General features: G+C 39.9%; 3 protein-coding genes across 5 annotated transcripts in view; 1 reads left to right on the top strand and 2 right to left on the bottom strand.

Annotated features, from left to right (window-relative positions):
- LOC119734453 (serine/threonine-protein kinase N2-like) overlaps positions 1-8,316 on the bottom strand; it is a 44,504-nt gene extending 36,188 nt beyond the window's left edge. Inside the window, exons 1-3 of the mRNA XM_038207958.1 lie at positions 7,904-8,316; positions 6,477-6,653; positions 5,337-5,478 (exon numbers count right to left, since the gene is read on the bottom strand). Coding sequence (XP_038063886.1) covers positions 5,337-5,478; positions 6,477-6,653; positions 7,904-7,933 — 349 coding nt within the window. The 5' untranslated portion in view covers positions 7,934-8,316. The remainder of the gene's footprint in view (positions 1-5,336; positions 5,479-6,476; positions 6,654-7,903) is intronic.
- Positions 8,317-9,563: 1,247 nt separating this feature from the next.
- Positions 9,564-17,028, top strand: LOC119734305 (dual specificity protein phosphatase 12-like). 3 transcript variants are annotated; one of them, XM_038207734.1, is made up of 9 exons: positions 9,564-9,612; positions 9,735-9,770; positions 11,129-11,433; positions 11,992-12,105; positions 12,977-13,095; positions 13,751-13,844; positions 14,082-14,292; positions 14,976-15,024; positions 15,574-17,028. In XM_038207734.1, the coding sequence occupies exons 3-9, from the start codon at positions 11,144-11,146 to the stop codon at positions 15,678-15,680; spliced, it is 984 nt and encodes a 327-aa protein (XP_038063662.1). In that variant the 5' UTR covers positions 9,564-9,612; positions 9,735-9,770; positions 11,129-11,143; the 3' UTR covers positions 15,681-17,028. The 3 variants fall into 3 exon arrangements, with proteins under 3 accessions (XP_038063662.1, XP_038063663.1, XP_038063661.1); XM_038207733.1 differs by having other exon boundaries at positions 9,585-9,612; positions 9,735-9,785; XM_038207735.1 differs by lacking the exon at positions 14,976-15,024 and having other exon boundaries at positions 9,582-9,612; positions 9,735-9,785.
- LOC119734583 (blastula protease 10-like) lies at positions 16,001-25,789 on the bottom strand. The gene is made up of 10 exons (XM_038208119.1): positions 25,724-25,789; positions 24,093-24,345; positions 22,127-22,262; positions 21,725-21,800; positions 21,300-21,491; positions 20,487-20,616; positions 19,992-20,114; positions 19,458-19,555; positions 18,712-18,833; positions 16,001-17,829 (listed from the first exon to the last, which is right to left on the bottom strand). The coding sequence occupies exons 1-10, from the start codon at positions 25,787-25,789 to the stop codon at positions 17,694-17,696; spliced, it is 1,332 nt and encodes a 443-aa protein (XP_038064047.1). The 3' UTR covers positions 16,001-17,693.
- Positions 25,790-27,311: the final 1,522 nt, after the last annotated feature.

Genomic DNA, 27,311 nt, shown 5'->3' with positions numbered 1-27,311 from the left:
ATTGTGTGTTTTTTTAACAGTACAATACAATAAGTATGCAAGATTACACCTCTCATTGTATTTTATACAACGTACATGTACCGGTAGGTGATTAGTAACCTATTGCTTTATTGTAATAACTCAATCAAAGATCATACACAAGGGTGTCCCCAAGTTATACATGTATACATACCGGTACATGTACGTGTACATATGTACATAATTGTACATTTCCAACCTTATTGAAAACAACATGCATACATGTACATCCCTGTTGACAGGTTTCCTACAAAAAAAGTACACAAAAATTGAGACAAAAAGCGGGATTCATCAACGGCAAAATTTGCGTTGAAAAACTTGACTCATTGTCCATGTACAAATTAGCATTATGTACATAATTCTACCCTTGAAAAAATACCAATACACACTATCAAGCCTATAGATGAAGATAACAACATAAAGACACAACCCTGATGAAAGCTACACTCAAACAACCAGTTACTAACCACACCTTGGTAGTTAAGCATTGTCACTCATTTTATGTAAACTATCGGTACAGGGTATGTGTAAACAGACCATTGGAGACAAGAGGACTCTGAGCAAATATTATGCTTGCTTTAAATCACATTGGAGTCAGCGCATGTTGGGGATTTTATAATCGCCAGACTGAAGGTGCGCTGATAAACCTTGTGTTTGTGAGGACATGATTCATTTAATTCTCCATTGCAAAATTTATCCTTGTATAATGTACATAGAGTACCAAAGTCTGACGTGAACTGTCTTTGTTCTTGTTACCGCGCTGGTTCACGCGCTGATGTCTTCGCACACGAACAAGAATACGCGGCACACTTCGGTAATCGGTACTATAGCGATGATAGAGATCGTTATGATCACGATGGAGACCATGTCAATTGTTTGTACAATGTTGTAAATGCGTACATGATGTACAAATAGCCCACACATTGCAGAGAGTGCTGTGGAATAGTTCTACAAATGTACGTAACCTAAAAATTAAAAGCAACTGAATGTAAAATGTGCAGATAAATTAAACTACTAAAAACTACTCACTGACTGGATCGACCTGAAATATGTGGACAGATATTTCAGCCTTAGCGCCTTCCTCAGAGGCAGAATGTAAAATTGATGAATATAAAAAAAAAATTTGTTAACACTACCTTTGTACCAGTATATCCCAATCCTGATCACGAAAAGGCAGAAACCCCAATTTACGTATAAAAGTCACACTACCCCGGTACGTCAATTTAGGAAAAATAGAAGAGTGTACGTCATTTAGAAATTCTCTGTACTTCAAACAGACATACAACTATATGTACATCCATGCACACAGCTCAAGTACTTCGATTAAGTACATGTACATGTAGCACGAGCTACCGGTATTAAGAACTCCAGCATCCACAGGCAAGCACTGAATGCTCCCGACCTATGACCTTTTGTGCTGCCGGGGACAGAATTCAGGACAGAATTCAGCACGCTCCGCAACATCACCACAAAGCAGTGGACAAAAGGCATCCAAGATTTCTATGCATCTAACCTCGCCACTTGAATTTAACAAAAAACGTAATCCGTGGGACTGCACACTGATTTCTGTTATTTTATACAGCAGCCCACAGGAAGCCATGACTGGTCACGCTTATTTGTTTACTTTATTGTGTACAACCAAAACACATTGCTCCGATTGAAGTACCCAAAAAACAAAAAACAGTTCCCTAACAACAAAATGACCTGACCGGTCATTCGGAGGTTAAAGCCAGAGCACTGACACTCGGTCCATGCTTGGATAGTAATCCAAGTGGAACATCTGGTTTTTCAGGGTCTGTTGCCGGTGAACTTGATCCTCCCTCTCCGAAGGAAAATGAAGATGAATGGGAGTAACCTGGCTAATCAGCTGTCTGCTTCCATCAAAAAGACGGGGAGAAACAGTCACCGCTGACTGACAGTGAATAATGAAGAAATATACGAGTATCATGGTACACATGTACAGTACATGTATACATACATGTACCTATACTGCACATGTACTGTGGAGTTACTGTACTGTGGAATTTATAAACAATTACATATAAACACTTCATACACTATGAAACATTATTACATTGTACAATTTTATGTTCATGAATGTTGATCGTTAATTTTAATCCTGGGCCCAATTTCATAGCGCTGCTTGCTATAGCAAAAAATAAAGCTGCACCAATTGTTAAGACCTATTCCATGGTGTTGTTTGCACTCGCTTGGAGTTTTCTATTACATGTATTATGTAAGAGGCTGTACGTCACTGATTTTTAAGCAACTTTTTCCTCCGGAGTTAAGCGTGTTTTTGCTGTGCTCTAACGGTCTGTATAAAGTAGAAAGAGGCTGTGTTAACACAATATCAGCTGTTAAGCATGAAATCAGGCCCGTATGTTTTACAGAATTTCATTCAATGCATGCACACGGGACAATGTACATGCACAGAGAGTGAAAATAAAGTCAGATATCAAATATTTACAAACCATTTACCATGTCTATGTGAATAATATTAATAGCACTCTAACTGAATAAATAATTTACGTATGACAGCTCAATAGCACTCCAATTATGTAGTATGTACCGGGGTACGTATATGTACATGTTTGGCAGCTAAACACATTTTTTTTGTCCCAGCAGTTTTTTCATCCACTGCGTGTAATACATGTAAATGAACTGAGCACACCCATGTACACGTACACATGTACATGTACATGCGATGTTTACATGCATCTATGTATGAACACAGAAACTGTGTGTGTGCACATAACTGAAATGTGAATAGTTTAGTCAAGAATGCATGTAAAACCTCAAAACTATTAACCTCATGACCACACAAATCTCTACAGCTTTGCAGTTTAGGCTGTTATTATTGTGTTCAATGCTGCCATCCAATTAAACTGACAAGACCATGTCAAACCCATTCAACCACAGCCACACATAATCTACACTATTATAACTGGCCAGTAGATTTGTTTTTTCAACAACATAACAGCGATGTTGTTATGTGTTGTTGGGCAAGCTTGTTGACGTCCCGCTGGCTTGTCTGGGGCCAACAACCAGGAAACTCCTCCTTAGCCCAAGTATATGACTCATTAGACGGGAAGCAATTCAATTATTTTCTTGCCAATAGTTCAAATGGCAATGAGGTGAAACCATGTCACAACACTTGCTCTGTCTTAATACTGACTGGAATGAGTTACAACTTGCGAAGGCTACTTGTCAAGATTGTACTTTTTTTGTAGGGAACATGAGTTCTGATGAAATGCCTACTGTGCAACTGAATCACAAGTTCTACTGAAGGACAGGGTCAAATTCTTGTGGAAGGCATTTTTCTTTCGAATCCAAACAAGACATCAGAAAGATTTTTCGACCAAACAAGTTTTCACATGGCAGGTAATAAAATTTTTTTTTAAACATACAAAGAGATTGACCACACAGATGAACAATGTACATGTATACATGTACATGAACACGTATCTGCAAACTTGCAGTCTTTTATGAACTGTATCGTTATCCAATGAACAATATTGAATTGAGCAGATTCATTTGACCCTAAACATATCAAATTATGGAGACAACCAAGTTTTCACTTTTCAAGAAAAGAAGTAAATGTAAGCCAAACAGTGTTTAGTCAATTTGATTTCCAAAAAAAATCAGATTAAGAGGCTTTTATAAATAAACGGAGGACAAATAATATCGATAAGTACAGAAATTTTTAGGACGTTAGAAAATTTATTTACACGATGTAGTTAGTGTGCTTCATTTAAACAGCACACATTGCGTCAATCTGCGTGAAAAGCAGCATACATGTAATATGGATTAGGCCACAATAACCAGAGGACATAAAATTCACATATAAGCCACAGACAAATTTTTTTTCTCAGATGCTAAGTCGTGAATTTCACGTACATGAACCTTAAGCCAGGATCAAATTAAATAATATTTCAACAGCAATGCAAAATTAGCATAGCAAGGTGAACGTCCCCAGACACACAAGAAATCTATAATGGCCGAGTCCGACGTCACAAAACTGGCTTCACAAACCAGCGTGAACTCTAGCATGTACATACATGTACATAATAAAGTCTGCATGTGCAATACATGAGGTTATCAACTGTTTTGAAACATTCATTTTCGTTCAAACTGCCACAGTGAAAAGTAAGTGTCTTTCCTAGACAATATTCCATACATGGATTTTCTCACCGAAGTTTGTTTCGAGGAGAGCTTCTCAGTTTCCTTATATCTTTACATGTAATTAACACCACCAAGTGTTTCTACATGTATGTGATCCCACCTCAAGACAAAACATTCTAAACTACATGTAACAGGCATGCAACTTGGAAATTACCAACAAAAGAGGAGATTCCAAGCTTTACAACACTTTATACAGCGTCGTTCAATTTTTAATGGCTTAAGTGTGAAGTGAAAATGAGGAAATCAGCTGATCCCAGGAAACAGGTGCATGTCTGATGTAAGCCTACATGTACATGGCAAAAAGGCAAGCATTCGTGTATTAGGGAGCATGTGGTATTCCAAGACTATTCAACTTGCCCTTTGCACTTTCACTTTCCACATTAACCTTCCCAAATCCTACAAAGTCCTCTTTTCAAAATGGAGGATTTTTCAGGATTGAGGCTACATGTATATGGCAAAAATGTGTGTCTGATTTTGAAGGATGTACTGTGTCAAGGTCTTAGGCCAGACCTTGTGTTGTTTATGCTCAGGCGTGCATAAATTTATGTCGATATGTACTGTACTTGAAATCCTCTGCACTGCTCCAGGATGTCACTGGCTCTGCCTCAACATATTGACAGTGATTGCTGGAGGATTTTGCAGGATTGAGGCAGTGGTCATCCCTCCAATTACCACGTTCAAGAAAGATCGGTTAGTTTTGGAGGCTGTATTATTGTTTTATTGAGGCTGTATGCATTTTTTTACATGGAGGCAGTTGGAGAATTTGGTAGGACTGAGATTGCATCCTAGCAAAAATGCCTAGGGAGTTAGGGTTAATGGAAAGTAAAATGTTAACAGTCTTAAGACTTGTTCACTACAAATACAAATGCAAATAACAGAGAGACAGAAGCCTCAACAATCTGTACGGGTTACAATCGTTCTGATACTAGTAAATATCAGGACAGGAGAGAAGCACATAATATACTTTTCCTTTCAAAACCTCAAACTGTAAAGAAAAATGTCTTCAATATGAACAGGTAGTCTTCTCAGTGGAATGTTCTACGCATTCCACTATGTACACGGTCCCAAAATAGCGAGTAGTTTAAGAAATAAACTTGAGGGATAAACAATGTGGGGATTGTGTATTACTTTCTTACCCGATGCTGCCATGATTTCGTCGGTGTTGACCACAATGTGGGCATTGAGCTCATTCAATTCCTGTTGGAGCTCATGAAGCCGGATGTTAGCCTGCTTGACCATGTTGTTGATGTTGGCTAGGCTCTTCTTGTCCGTGGTCACCTTAATCATTACAAAAAATAAAAATTATTGCAATAATCTTTTTAAACGTAACTCCGTAGGCATTTTTGCTAGGATAACACCGCAACCCTGCAAAATCCTCCAACTGCCTCCATGGATGTAAAAATTGCATGCAGCCTCAATCCTGCAAAATCATCTGTTATTTCTTAAATTTGGTCCTTGGAAGGGTGACCACTGCCTCAATTCGCAAAATACTCAAGCAATCACTGTCAATATGTTGAGGCAGAGCCAGTGACATCCTGGAGCAGTGCGGAGGATTTCAAGTATAATCTAGGCCTCCATTTATGCACAGCTGAGCATAAACAACACAAAGTCCGGCCGAAGACCTTGACACAGTGCATCCTGCAAAATCATCCGTTTGCAAAGATGATTTGGATATGGGAAGGTACATTGTACAGTATTCAGTACCAAATGGATCATTATTATCCGTGCTCGTTGGACCCATAAAACATCCCAAACACCATCTCTGCTCCCTCAGGAGTAAACAGCTCCATGCTGCCATCAAAAGACAAAGCAGCTTAAGTTAATCACACTAGCTATCTCTGACCTCACAGGTACCCCTTTACTCCTGGGTTGGGAGAAGCAATGAGTGACAAAGTGTCTTGCCCAAGAAAACAAGATCGCAGCCCCACAGGCTGGACTAAAACCTACATACTGCAGAATTACCCACAACTCTTGAGTTTGACACGCTAGACCACAAGGTCATGGCTTTCCACATGGACTTGGTGAATGACCAGTAGATGACACTTTGTCTCCACTTACGAGAGGTCCAGTGGGTGTTATGGGATAGACATACCTGATGCATGCAGCTTCACGCATGCAGAGAGCAAAATTCACACGACTAATATATTTTGAATGTGTACCAACCCACATTATCTTCTCATGAGAGTCATCGGCAAGGCTACAAGAGTCCCTCCCAGTGGTGTCCCCCAACTTACTCTTTGTAACCGTCAAGTTGTAATTGTGCAAAGCATCCTTACCTTGCGCATGTTCTCCGCACCCTCTTTGATCTTGAGCTCCTTGCGGATATCTTTCTTGATCTGGTCCTTGATGGTATCCAAGTTCTGCTGGAAGCTGGCATCCGAGAGGTCCAGGTCTGTGCCATAGCGGGTGCTGAGGTGGGAGGCTAAGCTTCCGATTCCCAGCTCCCCACCGCCCTGCGTCGAGACAAAAGGAAAAAACAATAACACTATAATTATTCTTAAATCCTTGCCCAGGTAGAATGTGGTATCCAGATCAATTTTTTCAACATTTTACCTCAATGGTTGTCAGACGTCAGTCACTGCAACTCCACAAGTATGTTTAAAAATGCAACATTGGGACTATGAAACATTATTGCATTAAATTAACATTATTACGTTAAATACCGTTACGTGAAATTAAAAGGGCTGTATGCTTCCTTGTTAGACAAATATTCTTAAATTTGTGCCCTTCCAATTTGAATCATTTGTCTCCATTTTGATTTAAAATTGACAATATATAAAACATAACTGACCAAAAGTGACCATTCAAAATAAAATGCAAAATAAAACAGGAATTTAAATTAATGCAGGGGCTATAGTTACAACAGCCTTAACGTGATTTTCAACTGCTACCGTTACGACGGCATGGCAGTCAACCGTCTGGCTCCCTGACCTAGTAGTATTCAAAGTCAGAATCTTTGACTGTAGTGTTAGAACCAGACTATCAATCGAATAATTCTCAGACTTTATTTCCCTTTTCAAAGAAAATCCTCCAAAGCCACTGATTACAAAGAAGAAAATTAATCTACTTAAATAAAAAGAAACAATTTGATTTAAAAAAAAATATAGGTCAATTTAAACTTTATAATTAATTTCAAAACTAGTGTACAGTATGAAATTGTGGTAGTCAAGTGGTGTGGACTGCTGACTGCTGACTCTGAATTAGAAGGTCGCAGGTTCAAATCCCACATCGTATTTTTAGGTTACAAAATTTTATGTAAAGAAAGCTATTAAAAGACAAAAAAAATAAAAATTTTGCAGCAAGGGTTTGATCCCGGAACCTTTGGCTAGAACGTTTAACCAATCGAGCTACCAAAGGCAAAGCACTCTGGTTGGACGGTCGGTTATAAACGTCTGAACGTGATATAGATTTGCAATGCCATAATTGATAGCAGTTGAAAATTGCATTACGGCTGCCTTAACGATAGGCACTACATTAAAATAAATTAGACATGATAAGGCCCTAATCAGTAATCAATGATGTATAAATGTTTGTTTGGTTGAATTTTTTTTGGGGGGGGGGCACATTCACTTCACATCAAACTAGGCCCTGGGGCTGGGCCTACTTTCTTTTGCCAAATCATTGCAAATTTAACTGTTTAGTTAGGCTAGGCCTATTTTAAAATTATTAGCCTAAAAACTTAATTTCTGAAATGAACCCAAACCTGGTAATAAGTCGTAGATTCTGTTGCCATTCTGGTTTCGAGCAATTCCCTAAATTTCTGTGCAGAATATCCACACGATTGTCGATACACAGTTTTGCGTGGGTTGTCATCCAACAACACTGTTCGGTGAATGCTTCACGTCGTAGGCCTACATGTACACACGTACGTACACAGGACGATGTCAATCGTCTGTCTACGAAATCGCGAAACGACGAAACAATTCGCGTTTTACTGCTAAATCCCTGGCCTGATGTACAAAAATTAACCAGAAATGTTGGGTTGAATGAAATCTCATCCTAAGGCATCACGCTAAAGTGTAAACTTCCGTTGTCATCTACTGCAAAATTACGTCCAAAATCGACAACAATTTGCACGACAAAATCCTCCTCCGGGTATCGGTAGTGGAACCATAAAGTCACGTGGTACTACACAGTCAAGGATTGGCCAATCAAGAGTGTTGTAAGAAGTCATTCTGGAACGCCCCAAAGTTTAGACTAGGGGTGATTTAATTGGCGGAAGCTTTTAAGTTCATTTTTATGAGGTCGAGGTACGTCGGTTTATGTTTACTGTTTTCAAAGGAGCCACGTGCGCCGGTGTTATTCACTTATTCTTATTCACTAATTCACTTGCAATCAATGAGAAATTATGCGCAGTTTGGTCTACCGGCTGCGGTTGCGGTATTTGTACAAAACATCGAGAGAAAAAATGAAACCGGGGAAAAATATTTGTATTTCTTCAATTAGATCTACACCACACGCTTATCATGTTTTATCATGTTGTCTTAACTCATCTAGTAGTAGTACGGTATACTGATTTATTTTCTACCGTATTATTTTTGGAATTTTGGCTTTTTGGGGGGGGGGGGGGTCACGAAAGTATTAAAGTAAAATCACCCACCCACTCAGTCGGTACCCCTCCACACACACACAAAATCAAACAAAGTGGTTCTTAGTAGGCAAGAGTCTTGTGTGGGATGGGGGAAACAATTGATTTTATTGTATGTCGATGTTACGGAAAGAAATTGTGATACTACTACATGTACTAGTCTTACCATGGGGGAAGGAATTGGAAACAATCTGCACTGCGTTAATGGCATTCGTGTATTTACATATACCAGTTCTATTTGTGTATCCTCATCATGCTCCTCAAGATATACCTTCCCACGGCCCACCTTGCGCGAGGTGGGATCACCGTAGACTTGGCCAAGTCTGGGTTGCGCTCGGTCTGTATCTAAATGTATCATAGCGATACGTACACGCCGTACATGCATAACGCGCCCTCATCATGCGTCAAATCCAGATGAACATGTTAAAAACTATACTATACTGTACTATTTTATTTCTCGGGAAAATATCAACAAATACATGTAAACAAATGACTAAAGTTACAACACAAAACAACAAAAGCTTTAGATACATAAACATAAAAACGTACATGTACATGTTATTTTTATGTGATGCAGTCATTGATCTCCATTAGTAAGACGTCTTACTAATGGAGGTCAATGGATGCAGCAACCCAGACCGGGTCAATCTGCAATGAAGACTGGCTCCTCACACTGTTGTTATGTTATTCATCGCCATCACTGTGAGCGCACGCACGCACGCGTGCTGAGCATGTAAAAAAAATGCAATATATAAAGGACTAGTCTCATCTCTATTTCAAGCGACTGACTACAGAGGGCGCTGTGCAGCTTTCGGCGACAGTATGCGCACGAGTTGGCACGCGTACGAGTTGGTTCGCGTACGAGTTGTCTCGCGTACGAGTTGACCAATCCGCGTACGAGTTGACTCGCGTACGAGTTGGTTCGCGTACGAGTTGACCTGTTTCCGCGCACGGCAGGGTAAATGCATATTCTGTGATCTTGGTGAGCGAAATTCTGGTAAATTTCACGTTTTTGTTTGACTTTCAGAGAGTTGAACCACCCTAAAGGTACCTAACCATGTTGAAATAATGCCTGTGAAATACTGGGGCCAAACATATTGTGACAGCCTGACAGGAGAGCTAGTTTGGAGGTCTTTCCGAGTTTCGACTTCGAGTAGCCCCATAAATGTGGCCTATTTACTGGACTGCCTCCGTAAACATAGGCCACACATCCACATGTACAAAAAACGTGTCGACTTTGCCAAATTTTGATTTTCACATTTAGGCTTACTTTTTAGATTTTTTTTGCTTTAGAAGCATTCTCACCCTCTATATAGGCTAATCAGAAAGTGCTGCCTTTTTCAGATGTTTAATTTTTGTGAAATTTCATGTTGAAATTTTGATACGCAAACGTGTAAAAAAATTAATCTGGAAATTTCACGAAAAATATACATCTGAAAAAGGCAGCACTTTCTGATTAGCTTAAAAAGAGGGTGAGTATGCTTCTAAAGCAAAAAAACCCTACAAACTAAGCCTAAATGCGAAAATCAAAATTTGGCAAAGTCGACACGTTTTTTGTACATGTGGATGTGTGGCCTATGTTTACGGAGGCAGTCCAGTAAATAGGCCACATTTATGGGGCTAACTTCGAGTAATGACAACCCAATAAATTTAGGCAGTGTATATTTTGCCGGAGACGGCAAACCTTTAGTAAACGTTAGTTTGCCGGATATGCACTGAACATGCGCAGTTACTGTTTTTTTGTACTTTATTGACATTCTCAATAAACAGGTATCGTCAGACGTCAGACCCCCTGAAGCTACACGGTCCTATTTCTACGCACTCGCATCCCATTTGTGAATTGTGTGTGACAACGCGCGCGCGTTGCAAGTGTTACCTGCGCAGATTATGGAGGGTCGAGGATATGTCATAGATAGAGGGCAGGGTTTTGATTTTTTGAGGGAAATTTGGGGGTAAAATGACGACAGCGCGGCAACAACACGTGACCCGAAAATAACGATGGCGATCACTTCGCGATGTAAGGTTTTAGTACAAACCTTACTGTTTCTTGCCCCTTCATTGCCTTTCACTTTGAAGACTTAGCAAATCATTTCTGTGCTAGTGTGGGCTTTTTCGTAGTTTGATCACATAAGCCATATATTGCAAAATATGCTGCTTGACTTGAGTGAATTTACTTCATGGATAGCGCCTAATCAGCACAGATGTTAACCTTTATTTTCCCCCACAGTGCTTGGGGGCTATTGTTCAATATCAAGTGATATTAGCGACATGGTCTATTGTTCCATGGTCACATTCTATTTCTGCATTAAAAATACTTAATATTTTCTTTTATTCAACTAGCCTTAGTAAGACAAGATGGCTTCTAGCAACGTTCACACACCACACATGGACGAAATCTGCCCAGGACTTTTCCTCGGAAGCGAAAGTGCTGTCGTCACACCAGAGGGTCAAGCAGCTGTATTGCAGCACGCCATCACCCACGTGCTCTCGGTGGCAGATATGAAGCCAAAGATGGGAACTCTGAACTTGAAGCACAAATTTGTCCGTGCCAACGACATGCCAAATGTGGACATCCTGCAGCATTTTGAAGACTGCTTCGGCTTTATTGATGATGCACTAAGAGAAGGGAAGATCCTTGTACATTGGTGGGTGAAAACGCGGACAATTTCTTTCCTTTTGGAGTTTGTCGATAAATCCAGAATCTGTTTTGGATTATTTTCAAAATCTCATGCTTTGACTTAATAGCAGGTGCCGGTGGTACAAACTCAGATGGAAATATTTGCACGCAAGCTTCCTATTAGTTGCTGTGTGGTACCATTCAGCACTCTGGATTCAAGAACCATTGAGTTTTAAAGAAAATGAGACTGGGAACAAGATCAGAAAATTTCAAAATTCATTTTAGGTTTTGCCCTTCACTGACATATAAACACTGTATGCTCAGTGTGTAATCGCCTGAGTAAAAGTGAGACGAAATCACTCGGGTGGGACTCAAACCGACAACCTCCTGCTTTCTAGTGCAAATGTCTTATCAAATGTCTTAAATGCTTTCAGTGAAATATAAGCAACTGACCATTTCTACCGATCGTTTTCACTGAAAATGGTGTATTTTATCCCTTTGAATGTTGAAATCCAAACTTCCACACATACATTGGCATAAATGTGACCGTGTAATTTTTGTTACTACTTCTTCTCTGTGCATGCAGTATGATGGGTGTGTCAAGGAGCTCAACCATCGTGATAGGCTACCTGATGCATCGAGACAAGATCACATTTAATGAGGCATTTGACATGGTCAGGAAGCAGCATCCTATCGCTGAGTGAGTAGGGCATCAATACAAGTACACTTACTGGGTTTTTAAAGGTAGAGTGATCATTTGCAGCTATCCAAGAAGTAACTGACAAAATTATTGTAAAAAAAGCTTACTTGGTTTAAAGATAGTAATGGCACTAAACTCCCTGTGAAATTATCCTTTCTGGCATGCTGTCATTTTGAAGGAAACGATAAAAGAAGGTAGTTTCCAAGGATGCATCTGAAAACGCATTTTTGGAAATTTCCGTTTGTAACTTCGTTTTTAATTTGGTGACTGGTGCATGCAAGTGTTGACCGTGTGCAGTTGCTACAATTCCTCGGTTCAGTGTGTGACATCGCGTAGCTGCAATCGGCTGAATGAGAATGTGTCTCAGACGCTGATTTCTGGCATAATTAAAAACATGACTCGGCAACTTTTGAATTGAAATTGAGATCCTAAAATATTGTTTCTCGGAATATACAGCATTCACTGAGCTAAAACTTCATCAGCCTTGTTGTTAAGCTCCCTTCTTTAGATTTTGAGCATTTCGGTTGCTTCAAATGATAAAACAAATTCACAAATGCCAAATGATGTACTATACCTTTAAGAAACAAAACTGCCCGTAGCCTTTGCATGTGTATTTTCTGCAAGTAAGTATCCTCTGTTAGTACATTGCAAATTAGGAATTAACTTTTTTTTTCGTCCACGGAGGTTAATTACTAGCTTCAGATAGGAGAAAAGCAGTGGCTGCATTGTGTTTTGCACAAAGACTCGCATGGTTAGAGAATGTGACGGTGCCCTGTATACCGGTTATGCAGTAAGCATAAATACTTCTCATCTCACCTCTACCTATGCTGTGTTTAATAGTGATAACAATCAAGCTCTGTTCTCTATACAGGCCCAATTATGGCTTCATGGACTTGCTGCGTCTGTTTGAGGCCATGGGATGCCAGTTTTCCTCAGCTAATCCATTGTACAGGCAGCACAGACTGGGACAAGTGGCTGAAAATGTTCAAGGTGCATTCAGGATTTTTTTTAGCTCAGCATCAGTTTAATTGGTACATATGCATATTAACCCTCCTATGCAAACATACATTCTGTACCCAGTAGTCATTTCACAGTCCAAATCAAACAAGTGACTGTTTTCAACAGTTAAGAATTCCCAGCCTACATAAAGCAGATTGACTGGCTGTGACTGTTTATGTAACTTAATACAGCTTAGCTTTGGCTGTGGGTAATTGATAAGCCAGCTGTGCCCACAACTTTGCCTGCTTTGTCTGTTCATGGTCTGTTTGACAAGTCACAGTGCTTGCTTGACATATGAACTGACTGCTGGTTTAAAAGTATAGCAGGGAAAGAAATTTTGACTGTCTGTATCTGTTTATATAGCAGGATGCTTAATGCCATTCATATTTATGTAATCACGAGTCACCAAGTCCCAATTCAAGTCACAAGTTATTCAATCGAACTTGGACAAAGGCATTCTGGTGTTATTCTTCAGCCTTTGTTGCTTGTGACTGGACTGTTCCCAGTCACACAGTCTTTGACGATAGCTCTGCGCAGTTTTCATTGATCCATCATTCTTTGCAGAATCAAACATTTGTGGTCCTTTCTCTTTTGCTCATTGGTTTTTATTTTATTTTACCTGGGTGTTTTTTTGGTTATATTTTAGCTGGCCAGGAAGTGCCTAAGGAAGTCATTGCAGCTGATCCTCAGGAGACAACTACCGATCAAACGCAAACCATCTACAAATGCAGAAAGTGCAGGTTAACATTCCTCAAGCAACTTGTAATTTAATTGTATATGTTAATGGTGCAGTGCTAAAGGGTCATAGGCATGTGAGAATCCAAATGTAGTAACTTTGGAAAAACAAGTTAGTTAGCTATTATTCCTAACCTATTCTCTGCCCCCTCTAAATAAAAAAAATGCTACGATGGATCCTCTCACAACCTTTTGGGCAGTTTTCCTTATTCTGAGTATTTCATCTTCTATTTTGTTTGTAGACGTGCTGCCTTCTTAGAAGCGAGTGTCCTTGCCCACATCACTGGGAGAGGCCAAGAAAGCTTCCAGTGGCACAAACAATCTCACCCTCTCTCTCAAGGAGTGACTCCATCCCCGTCTGGCACGGTGGACTCGTCTGTGACGTGCACATCTCTGTTTGTTGAGCCTGTGAAATGGATGGAACCATTCATGATAGGGAGGTTAGATGGAAAGGTAAGTACTACTTCAGAGTGCATTGTGATTGTGCGAATGACGTCACCTTGGCTGTGATATTTGTTATGGTGATTGAGAATTTGTAAATTAGGCACTAGAGAGCTGGTGACTGGTCAGTAGTGTATTTTTTGTTCGGAGTCAGAACACTACTTCAATCGTAGACGTAGAGTTAGAGACCAGCTGCTGTCTGGTTGTCCTTGTGACCTTTGATGTGGGGTCAACTCGTTTAGATATCGACACATACCAACATAAACACTGCTTTTTGCATGTGTTTGAAAGCCTTCCAATCAGATTTTGTAAAAGAAAAATAATATCACAGTGCACAGTGGACAATGTAATCTTAGCAGTACGAGCAATACCAAAGGTTTTAAAGCACTACAATTATCATCAGGTCATGAGACCAGTTTTTGTAGCAGCTCGAGATCAGCGCATTCTAGTCTCTGCCTTCACAGGTACCCATTAATACTCCTGGGTGGAGAGAGGCAATTGTAGGTGACGTAGATGTGTCTTGCCCAAGAACGCAAGCACCATGTTCCCCATCAGGCTTCGGACCCACGTGCCACGACACTTGAGTCGAACACAGTATCCATTGGACCACAGCACCCTGTCTGTCTTCATATACGGTGCATAGAAAGTTAGGTCTCAAGTCTAACCTGTTCTCCTCTCCGTATTGCACTCTGCAGCTGACCTGCCCTAAGTGCAGTGCAAGGCTGGGCTCCTTCAAATGGTCAGGTAGGTAACTAAATGGGCAATTCCACGGTTACTCACATTACATTTTTGTAATGTGAGTAACCGATTTTGTGCGTCTTGTTTATCATACATAACACATTTTTCTGGATGTCATCTTTGGTGCTTAGGTAGGTCTAGGTCTACTCTATCTACCATGGGGATAACAGTTATTAAAACCTTTTCAGTAAGGTAATTACAGCCCAAGGAAACTCAAAAGTACATCAAAAATGTAATGTGAGTAACCGTTGAATTGCCCATACCGATTTCTTTCTAGTAATGTTTATTTACCTCTCTGAATTGAGAGAGAAGACTAAAGAAAGAAATTGTGTCAGTTTTAGAAGTGAGAGTTTTAAAATTAAGAGAATTTTCTTTATATACAAAAGGTAGACTAATAGAACTGGTACTATGGGCAGAATGTTACATCTTCTCTTGATTTCTAAATATACTAGGGGAAAAAAACCATGTCTAAAAATATGACATTAGTCAAACTTCAAAATTATTCAAAATTCAAATAACTTCAAGAGGCTTGTCATCTACTTTTGTATTCCTTAGGTCTTCAGTGTTCCTGTGGTGCCTGGGTGACCCCAGCGTTTCAGATACATCAAAACAGAGTCGATAAAGCAACGCGAAGAGTACAACCTACGCCACCAACCACCTAGCACTGTAAAGAAGCCAAAACTGCAACCAGGTAGCACCGCATTTTACTATAACTTGCATGGAGTGATCCCTTGGTGGGGGTTTCATCACAAATCTTCCGAAATTGGAGGTCAAAGGTCATCTAGGGGTTGTTTGAGGTCGTTTAAAAATGCACAAAATTGGACTTTAATAAAAAAAAAAAAAAAAAAACATATAGGGATCGACCGCGAAAAAAAGGCGTCATGTGCCATCCGCAGATCACCATGTTTCGGATGAAACTCAGAAATAGCACAGGGAATGCAATCTTTTAGCATGTGCTACTTTTGTCTGAATGATTGTTTGGGGGGGGGGGATCCACCACTGGCGATGTGTCCCTCCAACAGAGCCCTACTGTCCATACATAGTGGTCGTTGTGGAGGTTAATCTTATCACTCCCCAAAACTTCTTCGGCTATAAAAATACTGCATCTGGACCCAACCTGAGATGACTCTTTAGAATCCATCTCATCACTAAGACAAAGAACTGCTTGTTTCAGCAAGAATCAAGCAAACCAAAGACCTTATCCCTTTGATGCGCATACCGGTATCTGAAATCGTCTAAGTAGAAACAAGCCACCTTTTTACCTTTGCTCGTGTGGAGTAGTACACATGTTCCGAATGTCTCAACACAAAATATAGAACACACATTTGGTCATTTTTTCATGCTTTCTGAAACGAATGGCTACATTTATTTAATTTCTGTACGCTAACATACAGTAGATATCATTCACAGTGCATACATACCTTGTCACTTATTGTCGAATTATGAATAATTCATAAATACACATACATTTCCCTGCGTCTGTTTCATAGTTAAATAAGACAATATCAGCACGTTTATTTAGGATTTGCAGTTCCTGTTTAAAGTTTTGCATGATTTACAAAGGCTTAGAATTTTCCTCTTTGTTAAAAACTTCTTCATTATTTCTCATGAGTGGGATTTGCTGATACATGAATATTCTTTGTGACCGTCTGCTCTCTGAGAAGTAATTCTAGATTTTCACGGAATGAATCATATGCAGTTTGTTTTAATGACAAAATTGGCCTTTTTTGTTCTTCATATGATTCTATTTTTGAAGATTTATTCTGAATTTAATACATAATACAAGTGCACATGTAAGTAATCAAACAGAAATGTTGATACGTGTATTAAAGGGAGGATCATATTCCAATACATTAATTACATAACGACATAGGTACGTTTATACATCTAAAACTATCGTGTAGACACCTTTAACACAGTATTAATTTTGTTCTAAAGGAAAACGTCATTTTTCAAGTCCATTGAAACCAATCCATAGTCATCCTTAATTAAAGAATCTGTTGTTAGAAATAGTGGTTTGGGTTTTTTTTTTTTTGTCTTTTAAAAATGTCTTTTTTTGAAGGGGGAAGGGGGGGTTGGGCGTTTTTAAGTTGCAAAACAACATACCGGCCAAAAATGCGTGTAATAAATGTCGGTTTTCAGTTCGCATAGTTTTGCACAAAAAACTATTTATTAGGAAATAAACTTGTTTGGGTTTTTTTTTTGGTCCAGAAAACTTGATAAGAGTAGGTCAGTCTTCTTAATTAATTGGCTTTTTTATGCATTTTGTTCGTTCTAATAACACCACTCAAAATCCAAAGGAGAATGTTGCAACCCAAACCTTTTAAACTTTCAGCTCAGTGGATATTTCTCTTTTTCGAAAAACAAAGGTGAAAAACCGTGCACAACCTTTGGATCACAAAACACGATTTGGTCTGTAGAACTCTTGATTTCCAAAAAAACATGTCAATGGACTGGTCGTTGGAAATCGCCTACATTTCTTGATTTCTTCTAAATGACAGCAGGCCAGAAGGAATAATTTCACAGGGTGTTTAGTACCAGTACGATCTTCAATCAAAGTAAGCTTTAGTGATAATTTGGTAGGTTACTTTTGGGATTAATTAAATGATTATATAATGTCTCTAATTCAAAGTCAAGTGTTGTACGTTAGCTGATGTATTTCAGGGCTCGGTGATTTATAGGCCGGCCGGGACGCAGCGATAGTCGATCTTGAATCCAGGAAAGTTGTACCATCCATCACTCTCAAACTTCATGACAACCACGTTACTGGATGACACTATCTGATGACCCTGAAGGATATCATCACAATATCTAGGCAGGAGAGACAAAAAACACATGGAATGTTCTACATTAACGTTGGCCAGTTGAATCATGATCATCGTTTACTCTCGATCATTGACATCGTTTTGATCTCAAACACCAGAAGCATTCTTTCAGTATCAGGCAGGGCAAGCCTAGGGTAGCACACATACTCAACTGATTCCGAGTCAGTCAAAATGAAAATTGCCTTATCCTGAGAGCCAAATTTCCTTATTTTTTTCCCCGATTTCCTTTTTTCTTTTTTTTTCTTCTTTTTTTGAACCACCAAAAAGGCTTATATTAATACTTTGACACAGCTGACAGTACAAATTGTGCGCACAGACTGGCAGCAACTTTTATTCTACTAGTCTTGTTTCAAGTCATTCTGAAACTGACAGGATATTCAATAAAACAACTACTTTTTGAGAATATTGTAGAATTTTCTACTAATTTTGGAGAATTTTGTACAATTTGCTCAAAATTTAATAATTTCCTTAGAATTTAATAATTTCTTTAGAGTTTCTTTAGATTTGGGGGATTTCCGTAAAAAGTCCTTCGGAAGTAAAAATTTCCTTAACATGAGGAAATTTCCTTGAAAGTGAAAGCACTGTTCAGAGTGGTTATTCACCGGAAGTCTTGTCATGCATCTGGTCGACCTATAATGCGCAGAATTTATCCCATTCATTAGGGTCACAGGGTAATCGTAATTCAAAGTTTTACCCTGGGTAATTTACCCGGCTCACGAAATCACGATTGACACTCAGTTTGTCAATGAGTCAGTCAGTGAAGTAGGCACTGTAGATCTTGGTCCAGCTAAAACAAAAAGGCGAAACCATTGCGACATTCTGGCATGAATTCTTAATTTTAAATTATAAGCTGATTATTATCACTCACTCATCAGCGTAGATTTCTGACTTGAGGTCTCCTGTCATCATATACATCTTGTCGTACCAACAGTCAAAGCCCTCCACAACGAACGTCGGAAAATCCAGCTCAACCACCTCATTATCAGCACACTTCAAAAAAGAAGTTGCATCAAATTGTAAAGTGTGTTAACAAAAAATAAACATATTTGGGGGGGGGGGGAGGTAGTACATGTATCTATAACTAACAGGTCATATGGTACATCTAGTGTGCAGATGATTATTAAAAGATATGATGATTTAAACAATTTAAAAAAAAAATAATTACTGTGTAAATAATTGACCTATCGCCGTTTTGAAGTTAGCCACGCCCCTTAGACAACCCTATGGACTTTTGGGACACTTAGGCCGTGTCCGAAACGGGCTTCCAGAGCTACGGCTACGTCTATTGTCAGCGCGTCCCCGCGTATTTTCAATGGGCGCGGACCTAGACCTAGCTCTAGACAGCTGATTCGGATGCAGCCTAAGTTTTGTTTGTCTCAGATGTTGCGCGTTCCGCGTTCATTTGTTTATCATATAATTGGACAATATCTCACAACCTGCGTTGACGCGATTCTAACACGATTCTACCGCGTTAGGTCAGTTATGTTGATTTACATTATGAAAACACTCCGAACTGCCGAATACGCGCTGCATTTAAACACACCGGGCCCGGCCGACCGGACCAAAGACCGGACTTAACCAATGGTAACACGCCCAAAGATAAACAGTCCTTACCTCGACAACATAAGTGCACTCAGTGTTACTTGAGTATAGTTCTGGATATCCCGGAGAGTAGATGGAACCCGTATCATCAGTGTGGATCTCACTACAAGCTAGGTACAAATTAAAATCGACGTAACCATTGGTTGGCAACATAATAATACTGTAATTGTACAATGTACCCATGGTCCGCTTTAATGCATTGATAAACTTTAGTTTTTAAAAGATACATTAGGTCTGGGGCTAATTTCATAGAGCTGCTTAAGCACAAAATTTGCTTAAGCACAAAAAAGCCTTGCTTAATAAAATCGGCCAAAAGTTATACCAGCCAAAACTCCATGTGATTCTTATGCTAAGTAAACAACAGCTAAATACCAGTCGCAAGCAATGTACATCACATGGAGTTTGGGCCGGTAACCTGATTGCACTAAGCAATGTTTTTTCGTGCTTAAGCTAATTTTGTGCTTAAGCAGCTCTATGAAATTGGGCCCTGGTATGAGTGTCATGAAGTTTGGAGAAACAGGTTGAGTTGTGGGAGTGGAGGAATACCTGTTGGCTGAGTGAAGATCTCACAGTATGGTCCCTCAAAAGCCGGCAGACAGTCGCAGGTGCAGTGCTTGTTGGGTACCCCACCTCGACGACATTGAGACCACAGGTCAGATGGGCATATATCTGTCACCATACAGATAATAGTAAATGATATTCTGGTCACCAATCCTTAGTAATAGAAATTGTTGGCAATCGAAATAAACTTTCAAGCCGCTCGCAACACTGATTTCAAATTTGTAACATGTGAGTTCAAGTGAATACTATGGTATCCTAAATTATCCGATACAAGCTTCATTCTTGCAAAACTTCGAGTTGTAAAAGTTCCTGAAAGGTTTGTTTTCATTCTGTAACAGTGGGTTGCAAAGTGATCCATCCGTTACATTGTTTATTTTCTTGGAGAAAAAGCTAGATAAGAACTATGCTTTATGCAAACTATAATAGCAAAGGATGCAACGTGAGTGAAAGGCACAGTGTAGCGCCCCAAGTGGTACATACCGTAGGCATTGTAGGCGATGTTGAAGGTGTACATATCGAGACGGGACAACATGTGCTGCCTGCCCATCTTGGGCTTGTCGTTGGGGTTGTGTGGAATAATAGTCTCCACGTAACCATCGCGAGAGAAGGCCTAAAAAACACAGTACATACAGTATAGTATTTCAGAATGTTTTGATGCAGAAACGATACTGGAACATGCTTTTTTATACTCGTGGCAAAGGCATTCAAGGACCTTTCCGAGTCTTTCCGAGGACCTGGTAGTCTTCAGTCTTTGTTTGCACGTCCTTTATTGAAACGAACTTCCAGTGACCAACTAATTCCAATGAATAGACTTGAATAATGGATGTTAGATGAACTGAATGGTAGGGCCTATTGGCTCAGTTTCTGGATGTTTGCATTGTGGGGACATTTTTCCTAAAGTTGGTATATACACTGTACTAGCTTTTTTACAATTTCGATTTTCCTTTCCGAATGAAATTTAAAGGAAAATAATGCCCTTTAATTAGTAACAAATGAATTTGTTTGTTTGTTCTTGAAGGCCTTTATACAGTTTAAAAAATTGGTTTTTAAATGGCGCGCTCCAGTTCAGAAATTGCGCACACTATATTCAGAACGAATTAGGAGCTCCCGCTCTTAATTCAAAAGTTTAAATTAATGATTTGATTACTTGTCCTGGGCCGATTTTTTTTTCATTCGATGTCTCATTGGAAAGCTCATAACAAATGTAATGCTAGAATTGTAATCAATTCAATTCGAAAATCTATTTTCAAGGTGCCCCACCCAAGAAGTACGTATACACCCACTTTAACTGACCTGAGGGGCGTAGTGCATGATGGATTGAAGATCGTAGGGCGCCACCATCGGTCTGTCTGCCATCCTGAAATTGTGCGCATACCCACTCAGGATGTTGTCTTCGATCACCCTGATATAGGCATCGCGGTCACTTCTCGTCTGCTCATGGAAGCGGCCAAGGGCATGTCCAATTTCATGCAGGACAACTCCGAGCTAGAGAGATAGATTATATCAAGTTACACTTCAGATTCTTGAACGCAAGTTATTATGTTATTATTTACATCACTTTTTTCCCCTTTTTTTCAAAAATGCTGTTCATGAGTAGTCATTTGGACCCGTACCCCAGACTTTTGCGCTCGAGCAAGTCTGTGTGGTGTGTCATATCATCACATAATATTCATTGCAAAGAAAACTACTCTGTGCTGAAGGGTTGTCTGTATGCTTACATGGGCGCACACTCCGTCTTGCAGATTGATGCGGCCACCGCCGTTTCCTCCTGGGGAACCAACCGTTGAGAAGCATCTACGGAAAGATGGAGCACAACGATCAAATGTGATTTCCATGTGTACTATACACTGCGTCGTGCATCAAAGCAAACATCTTACCCAACTTGAAACCACAAGACTGTGCACTGTTTAACATAACAACCCTGGAAGCCACTGGTGTTTACTTTTTTTAAATTCTATTTCAACATTTTTGTTAGTGTGATTGATTCACATTTCATTTTCTAGTACAGCCATCAGTTTGCTATTCAGTTCTATGCTCTATTCAGTCGTGTAAGTGTTATTAGAATCTGTTAAATCAAGATCAACTGTTGCCTAGAACCATAGAACAGAAGGCTGTCTTACCCAGAGCTACTTTGCTGTACCATCAACGGATTGACTGTACCCGTGTACACTCCATCGATCGCCTCCAAGAAACGGATGTTAGTTTTCTCCCTGTATATCTCTACAGCCTCCTCAAATGTACGCTTTGTTGCTGCACCTTTTTCATAAATGTTAATATGGAAAGATCCTGTAATAGTTTATAGTTATATTGATACACTCAACTATGCCAGTGTAACACCAATATTACAGTTCGTCTTATTCCTCGCTATGAGGAAGGTTTTTTTTTTAAATTCTGACACGTGTACGGAACTTTTATCTGTAGGAATTGGACTCTTTGAGGCTGGGGTATCAAATAAAGGGGAAGAAATTTAAAGGAACCATGTAACGTAATTTAGTTTAATGAAAATACTTGAAAATGCACTTTTGTGTCCCATTTAACTTTATTTTCAATTTTCAGAGTGCCCTTTTTAAAGGGAAATACAATGTAGGTGCATTTGGGTTTTTTTGTGCTAATTCAGATTTCCATATTCGTGAGCAAAAGTGTGATATCATTTCAGGTAGAACCTCAATGTTACAGCTATTTCAGTGCCAAAATTTGTCTTGCTGTCGTGCATTTTTTTTTCTTTGGTGACTCGTTGTTTCAGTACATATATGGCAGTAAGCCAATTAGCAAATTTTTCTCAAGAGTTTTCAATGTGCACATTTTGGGTTCACATTTTGAACACCCCCCCCCCCCCCCCCCCCCCCAGTGAACAGTATCTTCCTGCATTGACATCGCAGCAACAGCGCCCTCGTTTGTCAGGAAAAGCATGGGAAATTGTAAATGTTTCAAAGGGCACTTTCCAATAACATTAACCCAAAAGGGATGTCAAGTAGTTTTCATACATACAAGTGGAGTAGTAAGTTGCACCGTAAATTGTTTCTTAGGAAAAATCATCGCATGGATCCTTAAACCCCTCCTGTGCAAACATACTTTCTGTGCCAAGTTGTCCTTTCAGTTAAAATCAATCAAGTTACTGTTTTCAACAGAATTCCCAGCCTACATAAAGAAGGACTGACTGGCCGTGACTGTTTATGTAATTTGATACAGCTTTGCTTTGACTGTGGATAACTGATAAGCCAGCTGTGCCCGTGTGGACGGTAATTCTGTCCCCCGGTAAAAGTGTCCGGGGGGGGGGGGGGACAGAATTACCTAGGTAAAGTGTCCCCCCCTGTCCCGTTAATTCTGTCCCCCTCCAGGTATAAATAATTCTGTCCCCTCCAGTTAATTCTGTCCCCCCTGGTTTTGCACGCATAAGTTGTTATATTGATGTTATTATAATGAATTCAGCGCACAGGGTATACATTTTTAGATTTTTCCACCCTTCATCAATGATTATCAAAATGAAATTAACGTTTAGATGTTAATCAACCGATCTATGTTTCTGCAAGAAAGCAGAAAAGGCACGCGTAGTAATACTCAACCTATCGCTAGCGCGCGCACACCCTCCGTAGGTGCGGTACACTCGCGCGCACGCCCACCATGCAAATCCCAAACGGGAGTTGTGCTTTGCCGTAAGCACCATTCCCGAATTTAGCAAGGCGCCGCGCAAAAACAGTTAATAACTTTACTGATAGACTTGTGACGTTGCACGGGGATACATTTACCGGGGGGGGGGGGGGGGGGGGGGCACATTTAACGTCGTGCAGGGAGACAGATTTACCTAGAGGGGGACAGGTTTACCCCGGTAAAAGTGTCTCCCGGACAGATTTACCGGGTCACGACCCGGTAAATCTGCCCGGGGGGACAGAATTACCTGCCACACCCACAAGTTGCCTACTTTGTCTGTTCATGGTCTGTTGACTGACGGTTTGACTATCACAGTGCTTGCTTGACATATGACCTGACTGCTGGTGACTAGCCTGTGTTAAAAGTGGATGGAAATTTTGACTGTCTGTGACTGTTTAGATAGGTAGAGGGTTAAGAAGGACAATAATGTATACTCACTCAGACCAGCTTCGTACTTGTACACCAAGGTCCTGTCAGGCCACACACTGAAGACGGCAGCCGCATCACGCCTAACACGCTCCCTGTTCTCCGCCGTGGCTTCTCGCATGGCGAAGTACACCTCCTTTTGTTCAGATGTCAGGAGCATGTCGCCCTCCAGACAGGCACGGGAGGGCGTGGCTTCCATCCGGGCGGCCAACTTCTCCTCCCCGCTAAAGAATTCTACCGCTTTCCCGTTGAAATCATCCCGCTCCTAGCATTGAAAAGTCAGGATTTTTTTTATGGAAAAATTCAATCTCACCCCCTTTCATTGTTCCCTATCACGGGCGTCGCCAGGATTTTTTCTAGAGGGGGGAAAAAAATACTTTTCCCAAAACAAATCCTGTACTTCTCAACATATTCTCAATTTATCAGTTGTAGAGGGGGACAGGGACACTCCCCCCCCCCCCAACCCATTAAATTTACACCACTATGACTTCGCGCCTCTTTTATGTTGTCCATATAAACTTTTAATCCTGTCAATGTGGATGCGTTGTCTGGGCCTACTGTTACTTCGGTTTTATTAATATACAAACGTCGTTGATTTAGTTATCAGTGTAAAGACTTATACAGGGTGAGTAAAAAAACAACGAAATCCAAATGTCGGGACCATTGTTTTAGTGACGTTCGGCATGTAGGACTTTCAAAATCTAGGCTATGAAAGGCCAATCCATAAGCTTTCTTTTTAGTACAAGAATCATTCAAATCACATATGTGCTTTTCAAGTTACGGAATTTTAAATACAACCACCATTTTAAAGATCTGTCCATGGATCACAAGAATGTAAGCACTCTTTCAGCAAAACGAAAACAAATCACATAGTGTGAATTGTTTCCGTTTTGCTGAAAGAACGCACACCTTTTTGTGATCCACGGACAGAACTTTAAAACGGTGGATGTGTTTAAAATTCTGTTACATGTACTTAAAAAGTACATGAGTGATTTGAATGATTCCTGTACTAAAAGAAAGCTTATGAATTGGGCTTTCATATCCTGGATTTTCAAAGTACTACATGCAGAACTACACTAAAACAATTTAGTCCCAACATTTTGGTGTCGCTTTTTGTGACTCACCCTGAACAACGGACATCACTTCGGACGTTATTGAATTAGGTATAGGCTTTTGTTGATTTATTACAATTTAAACAAATGGTGAAATCGCTATGGCGAGAATTACGTTGTCTATATAAAGTTTTAATTCTGTCAATGTGGATGCTTTGTCTAGGCTTACTGTTTCTTCGGTTATATGATATACCAACGTCATTGATTCAGTTATATATGTACAGACTTACAGCAGAAAACGTCTGAACATAGATAAATTGACCCGTATTAGTCCGAAATTGTCTTTTGTGATACTCGAAACAAAAAGCAACGTCTATTCCAGAAACTTCTGCAAATTCAATATGCTGTTTTTCGAGAAACAGTCGATCAAACTGACTCTGAGTAAGTCATTACTTTTTTCTCAAGGAAGAAAGTGGTAAAAAAATTTCGAAAAGAAACGGATATCAACTAATTGACTATAAAATTATGGTTTACGCATGAAAACTCTCGCATCAATGAATTTACCGCCACTTTGCGTGGTAACAAGCTTACCCCTTGTTTTTCGATGGAGGCAACAGCGTATGTGATGCAGAATGCTGCAATGCACAGGAATCCCATCGTGCCGGTTGTGTGTCTCACTACTTCGTCTACACTTCTGGCGGCCAAACACGCTACAACTCGTTCTTTTATTGGTTGAGAGTTTGAACAAGGAGCCTGGCAAATGTGTACTTAAACCGGGGGAGGGACGTCTTGCAAACATCGCGTGGTGCTCTGTTTTGACACCAAGGGTCCAGGTGTCCATATCAGAGATGGTCGTCTTTTAAATGTTAGTTTTTTATTGACGTTAACTTCCTTGAACACCAATAAAAACGGCAACATCAATAACATATGCATATACAGGATAGTGCAAAAAGAAGGAAACCCACTTTGACAGGAAATTTAACCTACTTAGGCCACACAAAAAAGTCTCCGGTTTCTGGTATGGAGCTTGCCCAAAAAGTGGTGCGGCGACGCGGCTTTATTTTTTTTTTAGCTGATTTTTTTGCTTCAAATGTCAGCTGATGACTGCAAATGGTGCCCGACTAAATAGTGCAAATATACGGGAGTCCAGAGAGGCCACATAAAGCTTATTCTCGACCATAACCCAGTCTAAAAACACGTTAAAAATTGTGCAGCAACAGGATTCCAGTCAAACCAGTAAGTTTGGCGGTTTTGAGACATCATCTTTCATTGAAAAAAAAAACGTTTTCATTTTGCCGACGCGCATGGCTACGGCGACGCGCGCGCATACCAGAAACCGGAGACTTTTTTTTTTGGCCTTACCTAACTAATTTGAACGGTTTTTTTTATAATGTAGTGAAGTATATCTCTGTGAAAAAAATCTTAAGTGTTATTACACTAATTTGAATACAAGTCACCAAAATCACTGTTGTCCATGTGTAAGTCTAGTGTAGTGTTTTTTTTCTTCAAATCTAGCTCCAGAGCTCAGTCAAGCGGATGGAATAAGGCCGTCCATGGACAGACAGGTTTGGAACATGAAATTTTTGAACTACCTTATCTCCGAGATAAAATATGCATTTGCATTAAAGATTAAAATTGTAATACCATTAAATTGAATTTTTGAATTACGCGCAACAAGTAGGTGAAAATTGCAGTCAACAGTGTGTTTGCTTCTTCTTGCACCACCCGTACATGAAGTGACTGTGTAAAAAAAGTGATTCCTTGTGTGACTGTGAAGGTTTTTTATTGGTTAGGGTTTTTTGGGGTTAAAAGAAAACCCCCGATTTGTTTCCGTATTAAGAGAACCTGCACCTATAGTGCTTTCATCCTTGTTGAAATTGAGTCGTTGAATTTAAACTGACGCTTTTCTCCTGTCTTCAGCGGAAAGATGAAACACCGTTTACAAAATATTGAAATTACTTCCACTTTTCAGCCAAACTTTTGTTTTGGTATCATCTCTGAAAATGTTATTTAACCTCGGACCTTGTTGGTTCCAATAGGAGTGAGTCCCCCCGATGGCCAATCCTGGCACATCCCTCTAGTTTAATTAAAACTGTTGTTTGCGGTCGCACTGACTTAGTGGACAAAGCGTGTGGTGAATTTGTATTAAATCAGTTAATTATCCGGGACATGATATCAA

The sequence above is a fragment of the Patiria miniata genome, unplaced genomic scaffold (assembly GCF_015706575.1).
Source record: "Patiria miniata isolate m_02_andy unplaced genomic scaffold, ASM1570657v1 HiC_scaffold_27, whole genome shotgun sequence".
In the NCBI taxonomy this organism is placed as follows: Eukaryota; Metazoa; Echinodermata; class Asteroidea; order Valvatida; family Asterinidae; genus Patiria; species Patiria miniata.
The sequence above is the reverse complement of the archived record's forward strand: the minus strand, read 5'-3'. Positions and strand labels throughout refer to the sequence as shown.

What these genes read in the sequence shown, in the direction of transcription:
- LOC119734583 (XM_038208119.1), bottom strand. Translation starts at nt 25,789, where the DNA reads ATGGGATTCCTGTGCATTGCAGCATTCTGCATCACATACGCTGTTGCC. An exon ending in CAAGTACGAAGCTGGTCTGA is followed by an intron (nt 22,263 to 24,092) that starts GTGAGTATACAT and finishes TTTATGAAAAAG; the next exon opens with GTGCAGCAACAAAGCGTACA. An exon ending in TCAGAAATCTACGCTGATGA is followed by an intron (nt 17,830 to 18,711) that starts GTGAGTGATAAT and finishes TCTCCTGCCTAG; the next exon opens with ATATTGTGATGATATCCTTC.
- LOC119734305 (XM_038207734.1), top strand. Translation starts at nt 11,144, where the DNA reads ATGGCTTCTAGCAACGTTCACACACCACACATGGACGAAATCTGCCCA. An exon ending in AAGCAGCATCCTATCGCTGA is followed by an intron (nt 12,106 to 12,976) that starts GTGAGTAGGGCA and finishes TTCTCTATACAG; the next exon opens with GCCCAATTATGGCTTCATGG. An exon ending in TAGGGAGGTTAGATGGAAAG is followed by an intron (nt 14,293 to 14,975) that starts GTAAGTACTACT and finishes TGCACTCTGCAG; the next exon opens with CTGACCTGCCCTAAGTGCAG.